This window comes from Hypanus sabinus, chromosome 1 (genome assembly GCF_030144855.1).
Source record: "Hypanus sabinus isolate sHypSab1 chromosome 1, sHypSab1.hap1, whole genome shotgun sequence".
Taxonomy (NCBI): domain Eukaryota; kingdom Metazoa; phylum Chordata; class Chondrichthyes; order Myliobatiformes; family Dasyatidae; genus Hypanus; species Hypanus sabinus.
Window position 1 is genome coordinate 118,978,053 of NC_082706.1, and position 24,383 is coordinate 119,002,435.

General features: G+C 41.9%; 1 protein-coding gene across 6 annotated transcripts in view; it reads left to right on the top strand.

The window, feature by feature from the left end:
* Nucleotides 1-24,383, top strand: part of LOC132397074 (collagen alpha-1(IX) chain-like) — a 117,602-nt gene that overhangs the window by 68,281 nt on the left and 24,938 nt on the right. For 5 of the 6 annotated variants that reach the window (XM_059975334.1, XM_059975344.1, XM_059975338.1 and 2 more), the window contains 7 exons: nucleotides 1,147-1,200; nucleotides 2,304-2,357; nucleotides 2,829-2,882; nucleotides 10,263-10,316; nucleotides 13,596-13,649; nucleotides 14,445-14,489; nucleotides 23,579-23,632. In XM_059975334.1, the coding sequence (XP_059831317.1) occupies nucleotides 1,147-1,200; nucleotides 2,304-2,357; nucleotides 2,829-2,882; nucleotides 10,263-10,316; nucleotides 13,596-13,649; nucleotides 14,445-14,489; nucleotides 23,579-23,632 (369 nt within the window). The remainder of the gene's footprint in view (nucleotides 1-1,146; nucleotides 1,201-2,303; nucleotides 2,358-2,828; nucleotides 2,883-10,262; nucleotides 10,317-13,595; nucleotides 13,650-14,444; nucleotides 14,490-23,578; nucleotides 23,633-24,383) is intronic. The other variant, XM_059975353.1, reaches the window with a different exon arrangement.

Here is a 24,383-nt window from a genome sequence, read left to right on the forward strand (position 1 = left end):
TTGCCAAATAAGGGTTCTCTTTACTCCTGTTGTTTTGCCTCAGCACATTTAATACACTTCCTCATTGCTTTACTCTAATTTCTATCCAGAGCCCTAAAGATTATACCCTAAGATGCTATCCCATTTTCTTTGTGACTATTACAGTTTCTCTTTAATGGCATTATTCGGGAAGATTACTTACACATTTAATACACATGGTAATGAAACTCGTTGTATTTTTTGAAATTACCTTTCAGATTTCCACTATACCATAATAAATAATAAAATAATGTGAGCTAGCAAATCTCAAGGTTGTATGACTTATACATTCATTGATAATAAATGAATCTTTATCTTGATAATTAACATAAGCAATATTAATAACTAAAGTTTTGATAGTGACTCTCACTAGTCATGGGCATTTGTGTGAACTGCAGAATAATTGAGAATTAGAAAAGGAAATACAGCTGTTACTTTTTGTCAATCAATCGTGTGTTTTGCAGTTTAACATTTATTAATAGAACTTTTCTAATAGTTCAGTTTAACAAAAATTCCCTTTTCTTCCTCTGGCATATATGTAAATGAGGCCTCTTGGATGTGCTTGCCAATGTGGACAGTGAGATGTCTGCTTGACACTGACAAATGTAGAGCTACGTGGCACCAACATAAACTTTAGATCCAAAGTCAGGCCTGTTAGCAGATGCAAGATTAAAGGCTGATGTAGAATTATTCAGAGCTACTAATTGCCCTGAACTAATAAAAGATTTTTTTGAACTTTTTATTAATTCAATATTATTGTAAAATCCTACAGTCGGTCCAGGGGATAATTTAGGAACATTTAAACTTATGTTTTGTGATTTGTCACCAGTGTTAGGCACCCTTCTGTTGTTTAGCATCAGGTTGGAGATTACTGCACTGAACCAATATGAATTGAGTAGCTTTCAAATTTTAATACAGCCTTCATACACCCTTTAACAGGTTTCTCCCTTGCAACTTTATTCCTGGAATAACATCATTTTTGTTGCACTTCATAAAGAACACATCAAATTGAAGTTATATGCCATTCCACAATAAGAACTTTCCGGCTATTTTTTGAAGCAGTATTTTTAAACCAGGAAGTATAAAGTCTGAAGCTTATCAATTCTAAATGTTTTCTTTTCCTTCCAGGGAACTCCAGGATTTAATGGCTTGCAGGGGCCTGCAGGCCCACCTGGACCTACTGTAAGTTTCCAGTGATTTTTATGGTAGTTAAGGTCAAGGTGCATGATAGACTTTGTTCCGGTAGGTTAGACCACTGACTAATACAAAAATGCTGATTTCTATCCCATGACTAGAGACCTATTGTTGGAAGATTGGGGGTCAGTGGCACCCGTTTACAACAGTCACAGACACCCTTTCTGCTTTCTGCATTAAAAATTGTCTATCTGATCTGATTGACTAAAGCCTTTTGTGACTATAACCTGTTTTGTTTTCAAATGTGAGGTATTGGTGCATTGTAAACTGTTAGGTAAAAGCACTAGAGCACAAAAGGAACTGCACTGTTGACAATTTGAGTTGAGATCCTTCATCAGTCCAGATGAATGGTCACAATCCGAAAGGTGACTATCCAATTTCCTCCACAGATGCCACCATGTCCGCTGAGCTCCTCCAACTGTTGTGTTTTGCTTTATATCTGTACTCACTAGTGACACTGGTAAAAAAAACATGAACTGAATCAGAACACCAGGCAATGATGGCTTGCAATCATTGAATAAGAAGAATGAATGGCCTCTTCTTGGTTACACTGGGAGTTTCATTTGATTCATACACGATGTACAAAGCCTTGGTGTCTTACAAATGTAACACACATCTGAATGCACATATTATAGTTTAGTCAATCAGTTGGATATTTAAATTGATTAGAGTTTAAAGTCCATCAAAAAGATATCACTTCTGAAAATGCTGCATATACTATACATGTCAACATAGTTTACTCAAGTCCTAATGTTGGGGAATGAGGCAAACTAACATTCTGTAGCAATTTGACTCAGAGATGACTAAATAAATTGAATAACCTACCTCTGCAACTATACTGATATGGATTTCTCTCTTTTTTTACTTTTAACTCTGTTCACTGATCCTTGCAAATGCCCAGATAATCTTTAAGAGAAATAATTATAATCAGTGGCAAAAAATGCTGTAAAATAAACAGAGGCAATATTTATATTTGTTACACTGCATAAAAATATTTGAAGGAAAGCAACCTATGTGTAACCATTATTGCTCAGGTGTGGTTAACTGGATGTGATGAAAAGAATATTATGAATAAATCTTCTGCATTCTAGGGCCCTGAAGGTGCACAAGGTAGACTCGGAGAACCAGGCATCAATGGCGCCAAAGTAATTATTTTGTCTTTTTCATATTGCTTACATACAATTTGTGTTATTCTTTGTATGATTCATTGCTTATCAGGGTCCTTTTTTTATGAATGATGAACACATTGACAATGAGGCAGTAATCTAATTGAAGTTTTGTATAAAACATAAACAAGTGATTTAAGGGAACAAAACTTTTCATTTACAAACTTTTTCATGTGTTAACATCCAGTTACCCCCCTGACTTTCCAGATTTTGTATCATTATTATAGTTGAGGATAGTTTTATTGTTCTCCAACATCCAGATTCCAGAGCAACCAGTAAGTAGCAAGACCTGACAGTCTTGGTGAATTTGCCTACTCCATGAATTAAAACAAAGTGGAAGATGGCTCCCACAGAAAAGAACTAACTTGGTGTAAAATGATAAACCAAATCCTCTGATTGTGACAGGTTTCTCTGTATCAAATCCTTTAACATTGATTTGTTTCTATCCAGGGTCCAGAGGGACCTCGAGGACCCCATGGTGCTCCAGGACCTAAAGGCGAACCTGTAAGTATTTATTTCCATGCTAACTACAATAGTGAAATAAATTTACCATTTTAAGTGATATACTGTATAATTTTCCTATTTTTCTTACTGTGTGCCTGAAGATGCTTTGTTTTCCTCCCCCTTCTACCCATACAACTTTCTAAATGAAACATATATTTCTTTCCAACATGTGAGGCTGGAGCTGCCATAGGCCACTCATCTGCAGAAGTCTGTTCCACCATTCAGTAAGGTCAAGGCTGATCTGATTGCAACCCTCATTTCCACATTCCTATCTGCCTGTGGTAACCTTGACACCCTTTATTACTTGTATGTCTATATACCTCTGTCTTAAAAATATGCAAAGACTCTGCTTTGAATTCCTTTGAGGAAGACACTTGAATTGACTTTATTACTTACATCCTTCATATACTTGAGGAGCAAAAACATTTACATTACATCTGTGTCTAAACATGCAATCTGCAATTTATAGTAGTTTATAATAATGTACAACAGGACAGTATACAAAACATAGAAATTCAATTGTATCAGCATGAATTAATGCATTTATTTCTGACCTTTTCAGTTATTTTGAAACAGTGATCTTACTTCTAGATTCTCCATGTTCCTGAGGATCTTGGATTTGTAAATTTGTGAAGCATCCCCCGCCATGCATTGACTACTACAGCATTTGTCTGAGTGGCTAAGAGGAAAATTTTGACCATGAGCCAATAGCAGGAGGTTATTCTAAATGACTGCTTTTAGATATTCCAGTTCTGTGGAGATGTTCCACCAAAGTGCCTTTGGAGCTTACACATTAAGTAACATCTGAACCTAAAAGAAAGAAATTTACTTTCTAACCATTGAACTCTAATGAGATGAGGTTTGGAAATGCGGTGAGAAAGTTGAGGTTAGGCTTTTCTCTGGCACAAGTGAAAGACACAGCTTGCCATTCCAGACAATGGAAACATAGTGACATGCAGAACCTTAAAAAACAGCTAGCTGCTTTAAAGAGGCAAATGTGCCCAAAATGGATGTTTTAGCTAACTAAATAAAGGGCTGTATGAGGCACTTAAAGTGAAAGTAGAGGACTGAAGTGGTGGCATGGAGGGCACAATTAGCACCCAAAGACAAATTTGCTGACTATTTCATGTACCTTACTTACTTTGGTCACTGTTGTAAGTAGCAGTAGGGATGAAAAATGCTTTTATCTCCATGCTATATACATATAAAAATCAGGCTCATGCTATCTGGTTTGAATAGATCATGCCGTGGCAGAAAGTGCTAGCACTGAGAGATGTAATTTATTTCAAGGGCAAGATACCAAAGAGAGGTTGGTGTTTGAAATGTGTACAAGAAAGAAGCACTTAAGTAACTATACTAAATTGTTTTCTGAGTGTGCGTTATATGGTGAGGTCATGTCGATTATCAATTTTTAATGACTCGAAAGGCTGTGGTAGTGGGATTTGATGTCACCTATCCTGTTATCTACCTCTACTGCCCCTCTCCTTCCACTCCTCCTATGTTCTACTGTCCTCTCTGATTTCTTCACCTCCAGCCCTTTATCTTTCCTCCCACCTGGCTTCACTTGTCACCTTCTAGCTATCCCTCTTCTCCTCTCCCCATCCCCCATCTTTTTTATTCTGGCATCTCCCCCCTTCCTTTCCAGTCCTGAAGAAGGGCCTCTGCCAGCAACGTTGACTCTATGGTCATTTCCGTGAATGCTGCCTGACCTGCTGAGTTCCTCCAGCAGTTTGTGTAAGTTGCTTTGGATTTCCAGCATCTGTAGAATTCCTTGTGTTCAGAAACTGATTTTTTTTTTAGAAATCCAGTAAGGAACAAAAAGGAAGATCAGGGCAAACCAGAATAGAAGCAGATTAACATTAATGAATTGACTGTTGTTTTGTGGTGTTTTATTGATTCAACTTTCACACATTGTCATGTCTCTAATCTCCATGCTATCATTACCTAGCATAGCAGTATACCTCTCAAATGACTGGTTCATCCTCAAATGAGTTATAACTAAACCAGAACCTGCCCACTTGCCTCTGGAAGAAAGCAAGAAGTACTTCCTCTCTCTCCCCATACATACATTTGTTTAGTAAAGCACTTGATTAGTTTAACATATTGGCTATCTTCCAGTGATTTTGCAAGTGATACTGACATATGGTACCATCAATGATGGTTAATTAAACCAATGAAATTTGAATATTTTGTTTAAAAATCAAATTTCTGCATATGCTGTGAGCTGTTTGATTCAAGCAAGATGTCACACCATGGAACAAATAAAAATGCTCAAACCACTGAATTTCCAGTCCAAAGAGTGGAAACAGTAGGGGGTTGGAGGAAGTGGGGTAAAGGGTTTACACACCATATTGAGCTGATTATGCAAGAGAAACCAGAACAGATGAAAATAAAGTTGCTGTTATGTCTTATTATCTCATTAACTTAAGGCAGAGAATTGAACTGTACCATAAATTTTACTCTAGAAATGTTTTTGATATGCTGTTAGCTCATTTCAACTCACCTATGAATGGAACTGTGGATCTTCACTATTTTTATTCTTGCTTTCAAGAACATGAACAAACTTCTGATACTTAACAGGAGTCAAAACTGATAAAAGATAATTTCAAGCTTTGCAACTTTGTAAGATTTAAAGTACAAAGTAAAATTTCTTAATAGTGTACACACATGTAACCATGTACAACCCCGAGATTATTTTTCTGTGGCCATACTTAGCAAATCCATCTATAGAACACATAACTGTAAACTTCAAACATTAGGAACGATAAACTGTAAACAAACTGTGCAAATCCAAATATAAATTATAGCATAAAAAACAATATAACAGAGCTCTTAAATGAGTGTATTTATCTCCTTTTGTTCAAGAAACTTATGGTTGAAGAGTAGTTGTTGCTGAAACTGGTTTTGCGAGTCCTAAGGCACCAATACCTTCTACCTGATGGCAGCAGTGAGAAAAGAGGATGGCCTTGGGTGGTGAGGATCTTTAATGGTGGCTGGGGCTATTCTACAGCGAAGTTTCAAGTAGATGTGCTCAATGGTTGGGAGGGTTTTCCTGTCATGTAATGGGCCAAATCCACTACCTTTTGTGGGATTTTTCACTCAAAGGCATTGGTGTTCCCATACCAGGCTGTGATGCAGCCAGTCAGCATTTTTTCCACCACACACCTATAGAGTTTGCCAAGGTTTTTGATGACATGCCAAACCTTCTGAGGAAGTAGAAGTGGTGTGTGCTTTATTCACAATAATATTTATATTACGTGTCCAGGATAAGTCCTCTGAGATAGTGACACCCAGGAGTTTAAAATTACTGTCCCACTCCACCTCTGATTCTGCAAAGATTACTAACTCATGGACCTCTGGTTTCCCTCTGCTGAATTCTTTGGTCATATTGACATTAAGTAAAAGGTTGTTCATACACCAGTCAGCCACGTTTTCAGTCTCCCTTCCATATGCTGATTCATCACCCCCTTGGATACAGCCCACAACAGTGGTGGTGTCAGCAAACTTGTATATGGTGTTGGAGCTGTACTTAGCCACACAGTCAGAGGTGTAAAGTCTGTAGAGCAGGGGGTTAAGCACACATCCCTGCAGTCCTCCTGTGCTGATGGAGATTGTGGAAGAGATATTTTTGCCGAACCAAATTGACTGGGGTATACAACTGAGGAATTCCAGGATCCAATTGCACAATGGGATATTGAGGCCCAGGTCTTGGTGTTTACCGAGTTGTTTTGAGGGAATGATGGTGTTAAATGCTGAGCTACAATCAATAAAAAGCATCATGTATGCATCTTTGCTGGCCAGATGTTCCAGAGCTGTGTGAGGAGTCAGTGAGATAGGATCTGCTATAGACCTGTTGCTTTTGGGGGGGGGGGGGTCTAATTGGAGTGGATTCGAGTCACCATTCAGACAGAAACAGATCTGCTTCAACACCAGCCTCTCAAAACACTTCATCACTGTGGATGTAAGTGCTACTGGGCAATAGTCATTTAGACAGGCTACCATGCTCTTCTTGGGCACAGGTATGCTTGAAGCAGCTTGGTACCACACCCTTCAGGAGCAAGAAGATGAACATATCTACGAATCCACCAGCCAGTTGGTTAGCACAGGTCTTCAGAACTTGGACAGGTACTCTGTCCGTACTGGACGCTTCCTGGGATTCACTTGAAGGCAGTCCACACGTCATCTTCAGATACTGATACCAAGGGGTCATTGGGAGACATGGGTGTGTGAAATGGTTCCTCCCTGTTCTGGTGGTCTAAGTCAGCATAGAAGGCATTGAGCTCATCTGGAAGTAAAGCTCTGCTGTTTCTATGTTGCAAGATTTAACTTTGTAGATGTTTATGGCATTCAAACCCTGCCACAGCTGTCGATCATTCCTCATTGGTTCCAGTCTAGTCCAGAATCTCCATTTCGCCCAAGAGATGGCTTTCTGGAAATCATACCTGCACCTCTTGGGGTATCCTTGATTTCCAGACTTGAATGTTTCTGTTCTGGATCTCAGCAGATTCTGGATTTCATCGTTCATCCAGGGTTTCATACTGGAAAAAAAACCCTGAATGATTTTGTGGGTGATACACTCAACCACAGTTGTTTTAATAAAGTCTGTGATGACCCTGATGTAGTTATTCAGGTCCTCAGGTGAGTACCTGAGCATGGTCCAGTCCACTGACTCAAGGTAATCCTGTAACCATTCGTCCACCTCCTAAGACCACCCTTAGTTGTCTTGATCTTTGGAGCCTTGCTGTTTAGGCTCTGTCTGCATGCAGGTAGCAGGAGTACAGCCAAATGATCTGAGTTACCAAAATACAGTCTTAAGGAATGATAGGCACTTCTTATTATAGTGTAGCAGTGGTCTAGTGTGTTAGGAACTTCAGTGAAATAGGTAACACCAAGTACACTGCAGATGCTGTGGTCAAATAAAAATATACAAACAAGCTGGATGAACTCATCCAGCTCATTCATCCAGCTTGTTTGTATGTCTGGGTGCAGTAGGTTCTGTGCTGTTGATAATTGTGCAGGGTTTTCTTCAAACAGGGCTGGTTAAAGTTGCTGACTATAATTTAAAATGCATCGGGATGGGCCGTTTCCTGTTTACAGACGACATTGTGCAGTTTCACAGGAGCTTGCTTATAATTGACCGCTGGTTGTATGTAAACTGTGGTCAGGTTCATGGATTAGAACTCTCGAGGCAAATAGAATGGTCTCCATTTAATCGTTAGTTATTCTACTTCAGAGGAACAAGACGTCGACATAACCCCAATGTCTGCACCAGTGAGAATTGACTAAGAAGTGTACATCACCACCATTTTCCTTATCAGAATTTGCAGTTTGATCTATTGTGACAATCGTAACACCTTCTGGTCACCTAGCTGCACCCGGCATGTTCACTGTTAACCAAGTCTGAGTGAAACTAACAATTGAGATCAGCCTCATGTGCCTCTGATACAGCAGCCTTGCCCTGAGGTCGTCATTCTTATTTTCAACTGATTGTACAGCTGATTTGCCAATAATATCCTCAACTACCCTGTGCTTCAGCCTGGTTTGAACCCCGCCTTGCCTACTGCATTTTCAGCCCTGGCTGTGGCATTGTCCACATTTAACTGTCGAATGTGAGATCGGAAGATTATTGATATAGTTCCGTAGCCTGTTAAGAGGAAATTTACATGCTGTAGGTTGTGATGAAAGTAGGATATTTAAGAGGAAAACTGGTACAATTTCCTGCAGCCCGCCGAGAGTCGCTGATATAGACCAGTGCCATCTTGTCACCAAGGATTCATTTGCCACAGATAAATTGTAAAATGCAGGGCCCCAGCCTGAAGAAACAGCTATTCTGAAATAGTTAATTTTCAAAAAGTGATTATGAATATGCAAGACTATCCAAAGGCTTACCAGTTAATTGGTCAGGGCAAATTGTCCTGTGATTAGGCAAAGGTTAAATAAGTGGGTTGCTGGGCAGTGCATCTCGATGGGCTGAAAGGGTCTGTTCTGCATTGCATCACAAAATAAATAACTAAAATGGCTAACAGAAGGAAGTGCATGTGTTGAATCATGAAAGAATGAAGAGGGAGTACAACCAAAGTGGCATAAATGTTGGTGAAGAAATGCTCTGTATATAGGAAAAGGTCTGTGTGCTATGGACCGGAAAGCATTTTCTACAAACGTGATTCTACAAAACAGAATGATATTCTGTAACATTGTTACAACATAATGAAGTGTTTTTTGAAATCCATGATTCAGATAAACTGGGTGGAGGAGTGTTAGATTCAGGGTACCTTGTCCCAAAAGAGGTGCATCGTGTTGAAGTAGTTGTAATTACCTGAAGTAGTAATGTATTCTAGATGTTGGTACAAGGGAAACCAGTGACATTTTAACTTGACTTAGGATCAACACATAATATCTACTAAAACAAGTTCCAAGTGTGGTTGTTAAAATTAATCCGTCATGTACTGTCAAAAATCAACTAGATTCATGCTGTCGATGGGCAACAGCACAGATTGTGGGATTGAGAGATGTTCTAAGAAGTAGCAGAAGAGGTGAACCCAAAGAATCAAGTGAGTTGGGCTTGGATTTCATCACATTAAGGTTGAAAGATGCCACATGTATAGTTGGTTACACTGCAATCAAGTGGATGGAGCTGATAAAGATGGAGGCAGGATCTTGGAAACAGCAGAAATAAACATTGCCACCACATATGTGCCAAGGGACTGTTCCTGAGATCTGCTATGGCGGAACATAGCAGTGACTCAACTCAAGCCATACACAAGATCCCATGGGTTCATGATGGAGAAGAGCCAGACTGGGGGAACAGAAAGTCTGAAAGGATACTCTATCAAAGTAAATATTTGAATAACTTTATGCCAAACTGCACAGAGAATAAAATTCAAATAGAAAGTGCTGAAAAAATTCAGCAGATCAAGCAACATCAGCTGAATGAGAAAGAAACTTAATATTTCAGGATGATGGGCCATTGTAACAAGTTATTTTAGATGCTTGTTCTTTAACCTCTGTTTTTCATTATTTTTAAAACTGGATTTAGGCTCACGTTAAATTGAGTGCATAACATTTCAAAGAATGTCGGATCTGGTTAACTGCTCTTTACATACACCATAACAATGTTTAGGGAGAAGCTTCCAGAAGATTTGCCTTACAATGGAGATGTTTATTTGACTCTTGGAGACATATAGAAAACAATTCCGTCTCCTTGTAAATTCATTTGCTTAATAAATTACTTGTTGGCTGTCTTGTGTAGAGAAAGGCACTATGTTCTGGGAATGTGTCAGGAACTTGAGAAGGCAAAATGTTGTAAAGTAAACATCTTGAAAGGGGGGGGGGGGAATAAGCAATGGTCTCAACAATTTACATTTATCTTTTCCATTTTAGGGTGCTCCTGGGCCTACTGGACGAGATGGGACTCCTGGAGCAGAAGGCATAAAGGTAACACAAATTAAAGCTACTGTGTGTGCCCCATTAAATTGCCAGTATGTTAGATTGGTCCTTAATTTGCAGTGAAAGTAACATTGAGGCTTTTGGTTTGTGCTCATTGACAAGTCAGGTCAGATGCTCAAAATGCAGGATACACTTTTCTGTCCCTGGCTTTCAGAAAACATCACGGCACTGGCTCATCACTGAGTGAGAAGAATGGTTCAAGGTTGTTTTCATGTGATTGATATGAACTAAATTCAACAGCTGTTCATTTTGATACAAGTTCCTTTTAACATTTTGTTAATTTTTAATAATAACCAAATAATCTCACCAACACTGAAAATTATCATTATAGGCAATAAATCTTATTTCTGCTGGTTCTGATTGTTGTTATAGATATTAAAGATATACAAATTATTCTTCCATTTTTCACACACCTCACTCTTTCTTAACTCCAATCTTTCTTTCCAATCCTCCATTCACTTTTTGTAGATAACTTGACATTGACTTCAGTGTAAATATCATAACTCTTCAATCTCAGTGGTATAGGAGAGACGCACATTACCTTCCTGGAGAGCAAAGAAGAAATCAGCTCATACTTCCAGAAATACAATTAAAGATGTCATCATGGGAACATGCCAGTCTTTGCCCTGCTGCAGCAAATTATATTTTGTTATTGAAAGGGAAACAGAAAATGTTTCTAGAGGATTGAGGCAGCTTCTTATTTAATGTCAAAAAGTTGATATTAAAACTCTTTGCTGACCTTCCAATGGCTCTCTCTACTCTCTACATTGTGTGATCTCATCAATGTTCTTTTCATGACTGAGTCATTGTTGAGACCTTGGTACACTCAAGCTACATCCACAGTAGACCGGATAATTTTGAAAATGCCGGTTTCACGTAAAACCGAAAGGCGTCCACACTAGGCGTTTTAAAAAATATCTCTGTCCACAATAAAATTGATATTTCAGCAAATCTCCTCCTACTGCGCATGTGCAGGACACATCTACCGAAAACAAGCAACGTGTTTGGTATCAAATCTCACCGTGAAAGACTTGGTGCACGTTTGTTCAGTTACAGACTAGAAAAACTTAAATGATGGACAGCTGTTGGTTCCCACGCAGGAGGACTTTAAAACTAAAAAAAAAACAAATACTGGAGCGTATGGAGGCAACCAACAGGGAGTTCACGGACAGTATGACCCGGCTGACGAAGAACATTGAAAAATTGGTCAACTCTGTTGCATTAATAAAGCACCTTGTTAAATTTATAAAACATGTCTGCATCAGTGTTATCTTGTATTTCCACACAATGTTACATTAGGCTGTCACACATCTATTGTCAGAGAAGTACTTGCATAAATAGGTAAACCACCTTCATACGAGCAAGGACAGAAAACAGGGCAAAGTGAGTATACTTACTTATTCAGTAAGTTATGGGTCAAAATATTTGGTGAGTACATTTCTAACTCTTCTGGCTTCAGTCTCATTGCCATCTGTTCTGAAATTGTTAGGTTGCGTTCAAGAAAACAATGAAATGGCGTGCTGCCATCACCATCTGTTCTGGCACGTCATGACAGCATTTTTAGATTTCTCCGGTTACCCCATCCACACTGCTCTGGCAAATCCAGCATTTTCAAAATTACACACTCTGGAGAGCGTTTCTGAAAATCTCCATTTTCCGGGGAGGAAAATACCGTTTCATTGTGGACAGAGGATAAAAATGAAGAGAAAAAGCTTTGGTTACGGATTTATCCGGTGTAGTGTGGACATAGCCTCAGACCCAGCCATCAACACCTACTGCTAATTGCTAGTCATTTGATGTCATCATACACATTATTTAACTGATTTCTACAGTACCTGGTAATTCCTCCTTGGGGACGGTCTTCCTCCAAAATATCATGTGATACAGGATGCTGGTGACCTGAAGACGTGAGAAGATGGAGGTAAAAAAGATCAAGGATAAATAAGTGTTGTGTTGACTCTGCTTGAGTTTTTGATCTCCAGGAATTATTAGGGGAAGAATGCTAGGTACATTTCTCAAGGCATTGATTTTCTGTCTCATTGTGTCTTGTTTATTCTTTCAGCCAGAGATGTTGCTAGTAAGATCATGACTGTTGAAGTGATAAGGAGAGATGTGGTACACATGTGGCAGATATGTTGAGAAGATAAGTTGATGCTGGATAGAAAGAGATAAAAATAAGGCTAAGTTTAAGCTGTACATGGAATTTGAAGTGAGGAACAAATAGAGTTCAGTGGAGTCAGAAAAGGAGTGCTATGAATAGGTAATGGCTTTTGACCAATAAGTATATGACATGATCGTTGGGTGTATTTGAGACAGAGATGATAGGTTCTTGATTGGACATGACATCATAGGTTATGGGGAGAAGGCCTGGAAATGGGGTTGAGGAGGAGAGAAAAGAGGAATAGCCATGATTGAATGGCAGAGTGGACTCAATGGGCTAAATGGCCTAATTTTGCTCCTATGTCTTATGGTCTTGTAGTCTAAGATGTGGCAGTTAATATGTTGCAATGAACGGTGACTTTGATAGAATGAGAAAAGCTGTAACAGTTTGCTAGATGATTAAAGAAATGCTGTCAAAAAATTAGAAAAAATTGAGTGAATTTCTCTGTAAAGGTAATTAGGAGTGATAAATTTGTCTTTTATTTTCAGCTCTAACTATGAACAACACTATTGACTGACACCTCCACAGATTGCATTGTATTGACTTATGTGAACCAAAAATGCAGTAAAGTGTCATTACACTCATTTGGATTTTTCTCCATGGATCAAAGGAGAACTTGCCTCTCGTGTTGTCCTTTCTCCTTGGGCGTGAGCGTCACTTGGAAAAGCCAAAATTCATTGGCCATTCCCATGGTTGCAGAAACAGTGATGGAGGAATTTACACTTTCATCCAGATTGCTTCACTTTGCTCTTTCAACTTCTGTAAACTGTTGCCTTCTCTTTTTCCTCACCTCCAGTAGAACATCAGAGAATACTGGCACTCATTCCAGTGCCAAAATATATCTTACAATGGGTTGTACCAGTTTAAAAGCAATTTAAACACAGCAAATGCAGCGGGGAGTGAGGTCCACTCCTGATTTGTGTTGAGAATCATATTGGAAACTGTGCATCTAGTGATGGGAGGGCAAATTGATAGGCCCCATTCAGACTGCCTATGAAATAGAATGGTCCACCAATACCATGAATAAATTTGAAACTTATCAATTCTGCTGGGATACAAGACATTAAATATTTGTACAAATCCTTATGATATTGTTTTCTATGTAGGGTGAAGCTGGAATACCAGGCCAAATGGGGGAAGCTGGAGTTCGTGGTTTACCTGTAAGTATTTTCAGCTGCCATATAAAAAAAAATCCCTGGGGCAAAATCTAAAAATTTTATTTACTTCACAAAAGCAATTTCCTGTATAAATCTCTGGTTTCCCTAGAACCAATGGCTGCACCTATGAACCAGTTAATTCTCTGAAACATGTTCACAATACATTTGAGAGAGATGATTAAATATATGTTGATCACTGAAATTTCAGAAAACTGCATTAGTATAAGTAATTGAAGAGATGTGACCATTTCTATGTTACAGGCAGTTAAAAATACTCAAAATGTTGTTTGAATTTTAAAAGCAACTTTTTCTTTTCAATTTCTTGCAAAACATAAGCATTAATAGTTACTTCACAAATCACAGGACAAGTTTAGCAATGAATGTGGCAGTTTGATTGTTCATTGCCAGATTATTGGTTGCAGGATAACAGTGATAGTTATCACCCTATAACCATTAGGCTGTTGAACCGATGTAGGTAACTTAATTCACTAATATTCTGAACTGATTCTACAATCTACAGACTCCTTTTCAAGTACTTTGTAACTCGTTCTCAGTATTATTTTTATTTGCACAGTTTATCTTCTTTTGCACATTGGTTGTTTGTCAGTCTTTGTTAATGTATAGTTTTTCATAAAATTCTATGGATTTCTTTTTCTCCTCTACATGCCTGCAACAAAATGAATCTCAAGATAGTATATGATGACATATACATACATTTATAATAAAATTACTTTGAACTTTGATGACATTAGTCTATCTAGGGGAATAGTTGGTAATATCTAGTCTGTTTTTTCTAAGGGTTTACATGGATCACCAGGACCAAAAGGAACCTTTGGGGAAAAGGTAATTAGTTTACTTTTCCACAGTGAGAAAAAACATACAGGTTGTTCTAATATAATCTCCCAAATATTTACAGCCCTGGAGCAAGGAATAATAAAATAACAAACCCCTCGTATTTTTGGAAAAACCAAAAAAAAAGTTCTAAATCTGGCAATGTGTCCAGAATGTTCTAGCAACATCTGGTACAGAACTGGTGCAAACAACCAATTCCGACGAGAGATAGCCAAGAGTTTTGAAACTTAATATTGGCACTGGGAGGCCCAATGTAAATGTTGTTTCATGTGGGCATATGAGGCTGAAACATAGAAATGTTAGAAAAAGCTGAAACAATGTATATTTGATGCACCATCAATAACTCACTCTGAGACGTAAGGCGAGATTTTGGCTTTTATTGACTGGAAGAAGGAACCAGAAGTGAGTGACCATCATACTACGTCCTGGAGACTGAGGCCGAGCGTCAGGCCTCAGATCGCCTTTATACAGGGGCCTGTGGGAGGAGCCACAGGAGCAGTCAGCAGGGGGCGTGTCCAGACAGGCACACGTAGTTCACCACATTCACCCCCCCTTTGTTTAAAAGAGTCCCCATGTGGCGAAGTTTCTTACAAGTCAAGTCTATCAGGTGGTCGAATCTGTCGCTGCGATCTACGTAGCACCGGCTGTGATCGCATAGATGCCGGCAACATTGGTGATTGCACAGGGGACGGAGGTTGTGCTTGTTCCAGCCCACTAGGCGCCTGTGATCCCTCACGCATGTGCGAGGCGCCTGGTATATATGCGTACGAAACACCTGGTATATAAGTGTCGTGAGTAGTCTGTGTAGGGCCTGGTGAGCACGGTGTCACCTCAGGTACAGGGTTCATAGTTACCGGAGAGCCTTCAGTGTAGTGGTCTGCTGCACCTGCGGGTGCCAGGTCGCGGATGGAGACCGTGTCCTCCCGCCCATCAGGTAAGACCACGTAGGCATACTGGGGGTTCGCATGCAGAAGGTGAACCCTCTCGACCAGTGGGGAGTATTTATTACTCCTCACATGTTTCTGGAGCAGCACTGGCCCCGGGGACGTCAGCCAAACTGGTAGGGTGGTCCCAGTGACAGACTTCCTGGGAAAAGAGAATAGGCGTTCGTGAGGGGTGGCATTGGTGGACGTACATAACAGAGAGCGGATAGAGTGGAGTGCCTCAGGGAGGACCTCCTGCCATCGAGAGACCGGCAACCCTTTTGACGTAAGGGCTAAAAGTGTGGCCTTCCACACTGTGGCATTCTCCCTCTCCACCTGTCCATTTCCCTGGGGATTATAACTCGTGGTCCTACTAGTAGCAATACCCCTAGCCAGCAGGTACTGGCGCAGCTCGTCATTCATAAAGGAGGACCCTCTATCACTGTGGATATAGCAGGGGTATCCGAACAGAGTGAAGAGCTGGCGCAGGGCTTTTATGACGGACGTGGCAGTGGTGTCGGGGCAGGGAATGGCAAAGGGGAACCGTGAGTACTCGTCAATAACATTGAGAAAATAGACATTGCGGTCAGTGGAGGGAAGGGGGCCCTTAAAGTCAGCACTCAGTCGCTCAAAAGGGCGGGTGGCCTTGACAAGTTGCGCCGTGTCAGGACGGTAGAAGTGCGGTTTGCACTCAGCGCAAATTTGGCAGTCCCTGGTCATCGTCCTGATGTCCTCCAGGGAGTACGGCAGGTTCCAAGCTTTCACAAAATGGTAAAATCGGGTGACCCCTGGATGGCAAAGTTGTGCATGAAGGGCATACAGCTGGTCGAGCTGTGTGCTAGCACGTGTTCCCCGGGATAGGGCATCAGGCGGCTCATTGAGTCTGCCAGGCCGGTACAGGATATCATAGTTGTAGGTGGAGAGTTCTATTCTCCACCGCAAAATCTTACCTTTTTTGATTTTGCCCCGCTGTTGGTTGCTGAACATGAACGCAACCGAGCACTGGTCGGTCAGCAAGGTGAACCGTTTGCCAGGGAGATAATGTCTCCAGTGCCTAACAGCCTCCACTATGGCCTGGGCTTCTTTCTCCACCGCGGAGTGCTGAATTTCAGAGCCTTGGAGGGTGCGAGAAAAGAATGCTACTGGCCTGCCTTCCTGATTGAGGGTAGCAGCCAGAGCGAAATCGGAGGCGTCACACTCCACTTGGAAGGGAACGGTCTCGTCCACCGCATGCATTGTAGCATTGGCAATGTCCTCTTTAATGCAGCTGAAGGCTGTGCAGGCCTCAGCAGAGAGGGGAAACGTGGTAGACTTGACCAGGGGGCAGGCCTTGTCTGCGTAATGGGGGATCCATTGGGCGTAATAGGAAAAAAAACCCAGGCACTGTCTGTGGGCTTTGAGAGTGGTGGGAAGAGGGAGTTCTAACAGGGGGCACATACGGTCGGGATCAGGGCCAATGACCCTGTTTTCCACGACATACCCAAGGATAGCAAGGCGGGTGGTTCCGAACACACACTTGTCCCTGTTATAAGTAAGGTTCAGAGCTGCGGCCACTTGGAGAAATCATTGGAGGTTGGCGTCGTGATCTGGCCTGTCGTGACCACAGATGGTGATGTTATCCAGATAGGGAAATGTGGCCTTCAGTTGGTACTGGTCCACTATCCGGTCCATTTCCCTCTGGAAGACAGAGACACCATTGGTGACACCGAAAGGGATGCACAGGAAGTGATAGAGCCTGCCGCCCGCCTCGAAGGCGGTGTAGGGGCGGTCCTCTGGGCAGATGGGGAGCTGGTGATAAGCGAATTTCAGATCTATTGTTGAGTACACCTTGTACTGAGCTATCTGGTTGACCATATCCGCGATGCGGGGTAGGGGGTATGCGTCAAGCTGCGTGAACCTATTGATGGTTTGACTATAGTCCACCAGCATCCTATTTTTCTGCCCAGTCCGAACAACAACCACCTGGGCCCTCCAAGGGCTTGAGCTTGGCTCAATTATCCCCTCCCTGAGCAACCGCTGCACCTCGGACTGAATGAAGGCCCTGTCCCCCGCGCTGTACCTCCTGCTTTTAGTTGCCACAGGTTTACAGTCAGGGGTCAGGTTGGCGAACAGTGGTGGGGGAGGGACCTTGAGGGTGGAGAGACTGCAAGTGGTGTCAGTAGCGCAGCTGTCGGCATGGTGCTGGATGGGACGTGTGGGCCCGTGTGTGTGTGTGGTCAGTAGTGATGGAAGTCCCACAAAACTGAGGATTCCGGACAGTGAGTGGTGGGAGGGGCCCGTCATATACCATAGTCACACTTTCGAGATGGCTCTGGAAGTCCAGCCCCAATAGCACAGGTGCGCACAGCTTAGGCATGACCAGTAGCGCAAAGTCCCAATATTCTGTGCCTTGCACCACCCGCCTGGATGTCTGCGGAATGCGACCCAGAAGCCAAATTGATCCTACGACTTACCGGCCGTGTTGCGAGTCCGCAGCGTTGCACTGTGTCTGGGTGAATAAAACTCTCAGTGCTGCCCGTGTCAAACAGGCATCTAGTCCTGTGCCCCTCCACCAGGATGTCCATCATTGACCTTGCAAGCTGGTGTGGGGCGCTTTGGTCGAGGGTTACAGTGGCCAGAGTTGAATCGCCGTCGGGGTACCCGGTAAGCATCGGAGGGTCGGGGGCGGGGCGTGCTGACGCCGACAAAGATGGCCGACAACATCCGGGGTACCGGGTAAGCATCGGAGGGTCGGGGGCGGGGCATGCTGACGTCGACAAAGATGGATGCCCACATCCGGGGTACCCGGTAAGCATCGGAGGGTCGGGGGCGGGGCGTGATGATGCTGACAAAGGTGGCCGCCCACATCCGGGGTACCCGGTAAGCATCGGAGGGTCAGGGGGGGGGCGTGCTGATGCTGACAAAGGTGGCCGCCCACATCCGGGGTACCCGATAAGCATCGGTGGGTCAGGGGCGGGGCATGCTGACGCCGACAAAGATGGCCGCTCACATCTGGGCATGCAAGATGGCGGCCCCCACATCTCACCCGCAGCGCTGCGCTCCGCTTATAGTCTAGACTTACAGACCTTGGCGAAATGGCCCCGCTTTCCGCAGCTGGAGCAGGTCGCTTCTCGCGCTGGGCAGCGTTGTCGGGGGTGCTTTTTCAGTCTGCAGAAATAACAAAGCATGGGCTTCTGACGGGCCACAGCCGTGGGTCAGCCGCGGGCCAAGCGTAAGGTCAGATCGGCTTTTTCCAGCAGCCGCATGCAGTAGCAGCAGCATGTACACTGACCTCAGTCCCGTCACAAAGGCATCTCGCAGCAGCAGCTCCGCATGCTGTTCTGCAATGAGCGTCTTGCAGTGACAAGCTCGGACGAGTGTCTGTAGTGCTTGGAGAAACTCGGCGCTCGATTCACCAGGCCGCTGTCGCCGGGTAGCTAAACGATGTCTTGCATAGACGGTGTTCACCGGCCGCAGGTACTGTCTTTTGAGGGCGTCCAGTGCCCCATCGTAGGTCGGCAGGTCCCGGATAATGGAATAAACTTTTGGGGTGACCCTCGAGAGGAGAATTCTGTGCATAACGGCAGGGTCAGTCGCACGAACCTCCTCCAAGTATGATTGGAAGCATGCAAGCCAGAGTTCAAAAGCAAGAGCTGCTTCAGGGTCTTGGGGGTCCAAATCCAACCTTTCCGGATGTAAAACGGTTTCCATGTTTTAAAACTTCCAGTCAATAAAATTGATGCACCATCAATAACTCACACTGAGACGTAAGGCGAGATATCAGCTTTTATTGACTGGAAGAAGGAACCAGAAGTGAGTGACCATCATACTACGTCCTGGAGACTGAGGCCGAGCATCAGGCCTCAGATCGCCTTTATACAGGGGCTTGTGGGAGGAGCCACAGGAACAGTCAGCAGGGGGCGATTCCAGACAGGTATATGTAGTTCACCACAATATTGTACCCTTAACATCCAGAAGGTGAGTATACATGTAATCCAGGCCAAGACCAGGTAAAGAATTGCCTTGTTGGAAGATGACCGTGGAGGGTTGCTGTTCAGGTGGGAAGTCTGCATTGAGTGAAGGCGAAAACTGCAAACATACTTTAATAAATGTACATTGAACCTGCACCTTGAGTGGCGGGGATCGATACCTGTGAGGAAGAAAGGCAAGGATGGCGAGGTTACTGTGAAGTGAGGCCGAGGTTAGGATGGTAAGGAGCCAAATGCTGGAGTATATGAGACAAGAATGGAGACACAATTTTGAGTCTGAAACAAGAATGCGGTTCTTGACTAGATGCTAGTCAAGACTAGATGTGAATCCGAGTGAGACAGAAATCCTCAGTGCAATCCCGGACTGAACCAAAGTTGAGCTGATGATTGAGCCCCAAACCTATGTTCAGGTGCTCTTTAAATATCCTAATCTTGGCGCCAAAACATGGCCACCAAATTAGCGGAGCAGGCCAGAATCTTTAAAGGGACCGTGCCAGCTATACATACAATGGAGAACTGGAGCATCTAAACCCTGGAGTTTGGCGCGGTCGGGTGTATACTGGAATGTCGGGTGACAACAGTATCTTAAATTTAGTCAAGGAGGAAAAGGAAGCATGTGTAATGTTTAGGAAGCTGAAATCAGAAAGGGAAATATAAAGGAGAAAGGAAAGAATTAAAAATAAAACTACTAAGAGAGCCTGCAGATAGAGAAAGTGGGTAAGATACTAAATTAGTACTTTACATCAGTATTCACCAAGAAGATGGACATCGGGGATGGTGATATCAGAAAGGTCTATGATGAAATTATGTTAAGGGAATACTGATGACAAGGAGGAGCTGTTGTGCCTCTTAAAGTAAATGAGAGTAGATAATTCACCAGGGCCTGGTGGGACTTATTCAGATTGTTGAGAGATCCAAGAAGGGAGATTACTGGGGCTTTATATCCTGTTTATGTCCTCATTAGCCACAGGTGAGGACTCTGAGGACAGGAGAATAGCCAATGTTGTTCCTTGGTTTAAGAAGTGCAGTAGAGATAAACCAGGAAGTTATAGGCCAGTGAGCTTTACTTCAGTGTGAGGGAAATTATTGGCAAAGAAATTATTTACTCATATCTAGAAAGCCGTCAATTTTTTAGACATAGCCAGCATGGTTTTGTGCATGGGAGGTCATGTCATACAAACTTGACTGAGGTTTTTGAGGAGATGATAAAGATGATTGAGAGAATGGCAGTGGATATTGTCTGCATGGAGTTTAGCAAAGGATTTGGCAAGGCTCCTTATGGTGAGCTGGGATCCAGAGGATTAAGTTGTATGGGATTTATGAAGACTTCATAGATTGAATTTAAAAAAGACTAGCCCATAGAAAAAAAAGGGTAATGGTGGAGGGGTGTTATCACCAGTGATCACCAGTGTTCTTCAGGGATCAGGGCTGGAACCTTTGATTTGGTTATCTTTATATATTTATTTAATATATACCACCTATTATATGCCAAAAATATTGGTGGGTTGATCTGTAAGTTTGCAGATGATATGGAAGTGGGCAGAGTTGTGGATATTGAGGAAGGTTGTCAAAATAAATAACAGGATATAGGTCATTTGGAAATGTGGCTGGTATAGTTTAATCTGGAAAAGTGCATTATGTTGCACTTTGGGAGATCAATCTGAAGAGGAAAGTATAGAGTAAATGGTAAAACCCTTGGATGCATTAATGTATAGAGTGATCCACTGTTCCCTGAAAGTTACAATGTAATTAAATTGGGGGGTAAAGAAGATGCATGATACACTTCTGTCATTGGTCAGGGCATTGAGTATTAAAAAGTTGGGAAGTCAAGTGGCAGATTTATAAAACTTTGGTTAGGCCACATTTGGAGAACTGTGTACAGATTTGGGCAGCATATTACAGAAAAGATGAGTGGGCTTTGGAGGAGTTGTGGAAAGAGTTCACTAGAAGAGGTACACTCAGAAACTTCTATAGGTGCACCATGGAGAGCATTCCGACAGGCTGCGTCACTGTCTGGCATGCCGAAAGAAGGTTGTAAATCTAGTCAGCTCCATCTTGGGCACTAGCCTACTAACCCAGGACACCTTCAGGGAGTGGTGTCTCAGAAAGACAGCATCCATTATTAAGGACCTCCAGCACCCCGGGCGTGCCCTTTTCTCACTGTTACCATCAAGTAGGAGGTACAGAAACTTGAAGGCACACACTCAGCGATTCAGGAACAGCTTCTTCCCCTCTACCATCCGATTCCTAAATGGACATTGAATCTTTGGACACTTTCTCACATTTTTTAAATATACAGTATTCTGTTTTTGCACTTTTTAAAAATCTATTCAATATAAGTAATTGATTTGTTTATTTTTTATTAGTATTATTATTAGTATTTTCTCTGCTAGATTATGTATTGCAATGAACTGCTGCTGCAAAGTTAACAAATTTCACATCATAAACCTACAAAGTGTGTAATTCTGATTTTGAGATGCTTGGATTGGAGAATTTTACCTATAAGGAGAGTTTGAACAAAGTTGGATTTTCCTCCCTGGAATGTCAGGGGCTAAGGGCCAACCTGACAGAAGTAAATAAAACTATGAGAGGCATAAATAGGGAACACAGTTAGAGTCATTTGCCCAAGGTGGAAATGTCAGTTATTAGAGGGCATAGTTTTAAGGTGAGGTGAGGAGGGGCAAGTTTAAGGGAGAATAATAAAGCAATCTTTTTTTTAAACAGAGATTGCTAGCTGCCTGGAAAGCACTCGCGGGGGAGGGGGTTGAAGCAGGTTCAATAGCAGTGTTTAAAAAGCTTTAGACAGTCACATGAACAGACAAGGAATAGTGCATTATAGATCACTTGCAGGCAAATGAGGCAGATATGCAGTTTAAATTGGCATCATGGCTTGCACAGATATGGGTCGAATAAATTTACATATAAATTTACGTGTGTGTGTGTGTAATTGTATTGTGCAAAAGTCTTAAGCATGTGAAAAAGTTCTTTAACGTAACGATGCTTTCAAAAATAATTAAATGAAAAGTTTCTAAATATCAACAAATATTGCTATGTAGAGCAGTAAACAGTAAAAATCTAAATCAAATGAATAGTTGATGTCACTACCCTTTGCATTTAAGACTGCATCAATTCTCTTAGATACATTATCATGCAGTCTTATAAGAAAATCAGTTGGTAGATTGCTCCAAGCGTCTTGAGTAACCACCAAAGTTCTTCTGCAGATGTTGATTACCTGGCTTGCTTCTGTCTTTCCAGGGAATCCTGCCTCAGTGATGTTGCGATCAAGTTATCTGTGGAAGCCATACCATCTGAAAGCGTATAACAAAAACTAGGGTGCCTAAGACCTTTGCACGATGATATATACACACAATCAAAAATTTGGAAGGGAATTTGTAGAATAGTGGATAATGTAGAAGGTTATCGAAGGTTTAAACAAAATTTAGATCAACTGGGAAACCGGAGAAGGAGATTGCTGATTGAATTTAACTGAAGTAGTTCAAAGTAATGTATTTTGGGAAGCCAAATGGACTGGTGAGCTAATAACATGAAACAAGAACTAGAAGAAATATCGAATCAATTTTTTGCAACAGTCTTCACAGTGGAGGACACTGCAGATATCCTTAAGATAACTTATGGGCTAATTTCAAATAGTGCTGAATAAAATAGAAGTTCTTGTCACCAGGGATTTTGGCCTTTTTTGCGAAGGGATTGGAATTTAAACAGATGCAAGTTTTGGTACATTTGTATGGGGTTTTGGTAAAGCTACCCCTGGAATACTGTGTATCTGCTTGGTCCCCTGAAAACCAACGATGTGATAGCATTGGAGGCAAATCAAGGGAGATTCTCCAGGCTAATTCACGGAATGAAAAGTTGCTCACTTGAAAGAGGCTTGACATTTTCTGTCTTTATTCTTCAGAGTTTCTAACAATGAAGGGTGATCTTATTCAGGCACTTAAGATCCTAAGGGAGCTTGACAGGTTAGAAGTTATTTGGAAGATTGAGGAAGTGAGGGTTATGAGGAACTACCAAAGAAGCAGAGTTGAGACCAGCATTGATCAGCCTTAATCACGTTGAATGGTAAGGCAGGCTCGAGGGCTTTGGAGAACTACTGTTGCTACCATTTCTCTTGTTTCTTTGTTTTCTTTGTGTTATCTTTGATGTTTTTAAAGTTACTATTGCCTAATTTTAGGGTGATATTGGTGAGATGGGACTGATGGGTCTTCCTGGAATCCCAGGAGAGCCTGTAAGTAACCTTTTTTTTATAAAAATGATTTCCATCCAGACACTCGTGTACCCTTTGTGACATTGATGTTCAAATGTGTTTTTTCTCGTTTGTGTTCAGGCAACATTTTCCACAACTTAAAAAGTTTTACTTTATTGCCATTTAGCTCCTGCAAATAAGCTTTTATGAGGTGTCTTCCAATGGACATGCATGCAATTCAGTAGAAAAATAATAGAAAAAGAAAGAGAATGCCCTGGATTTTGTGGGAGAAATTACAATATTTCTCTGCACTTTTGCTAATGCTTCTTTGTATAACTCTCAGCAACTGAGGGATTTTCTTATGAGCATTGAATGGTCAAATTTGAAAGCAGTTGTTGACAACAGTTCTGCTCACACTCCAACGTTGTGGAAGTCCCCAATACGAATGCTGAACGCTTGTGCCAAAGTTCCCCACTCATTCATGAGAGGAAAACTCCTGTAAGAGACCCAGACAGGTCATGTACTTTGCAAGTGCTCTGGAATTTGGATCAAGAGAAGATCCTAAAATCTCTTTGACGTGACTTTGTGCAGATCACCCAGGTGGGCACAGGACACTTAAAAATTCATCATCTAGTATTCCTTCTTTGTCTTCCAACTCAGAGAGGTTCAGAAATTGGAAAAGGTCGTGATGGCCAGTGTTCCGCTTAAATAGGGTGAACTTGGATAGAAATGTGGAAACAACTGATTTGACTTTGACAAGATTCAAATAATTTCCTTGCAATTGAAAATTGAT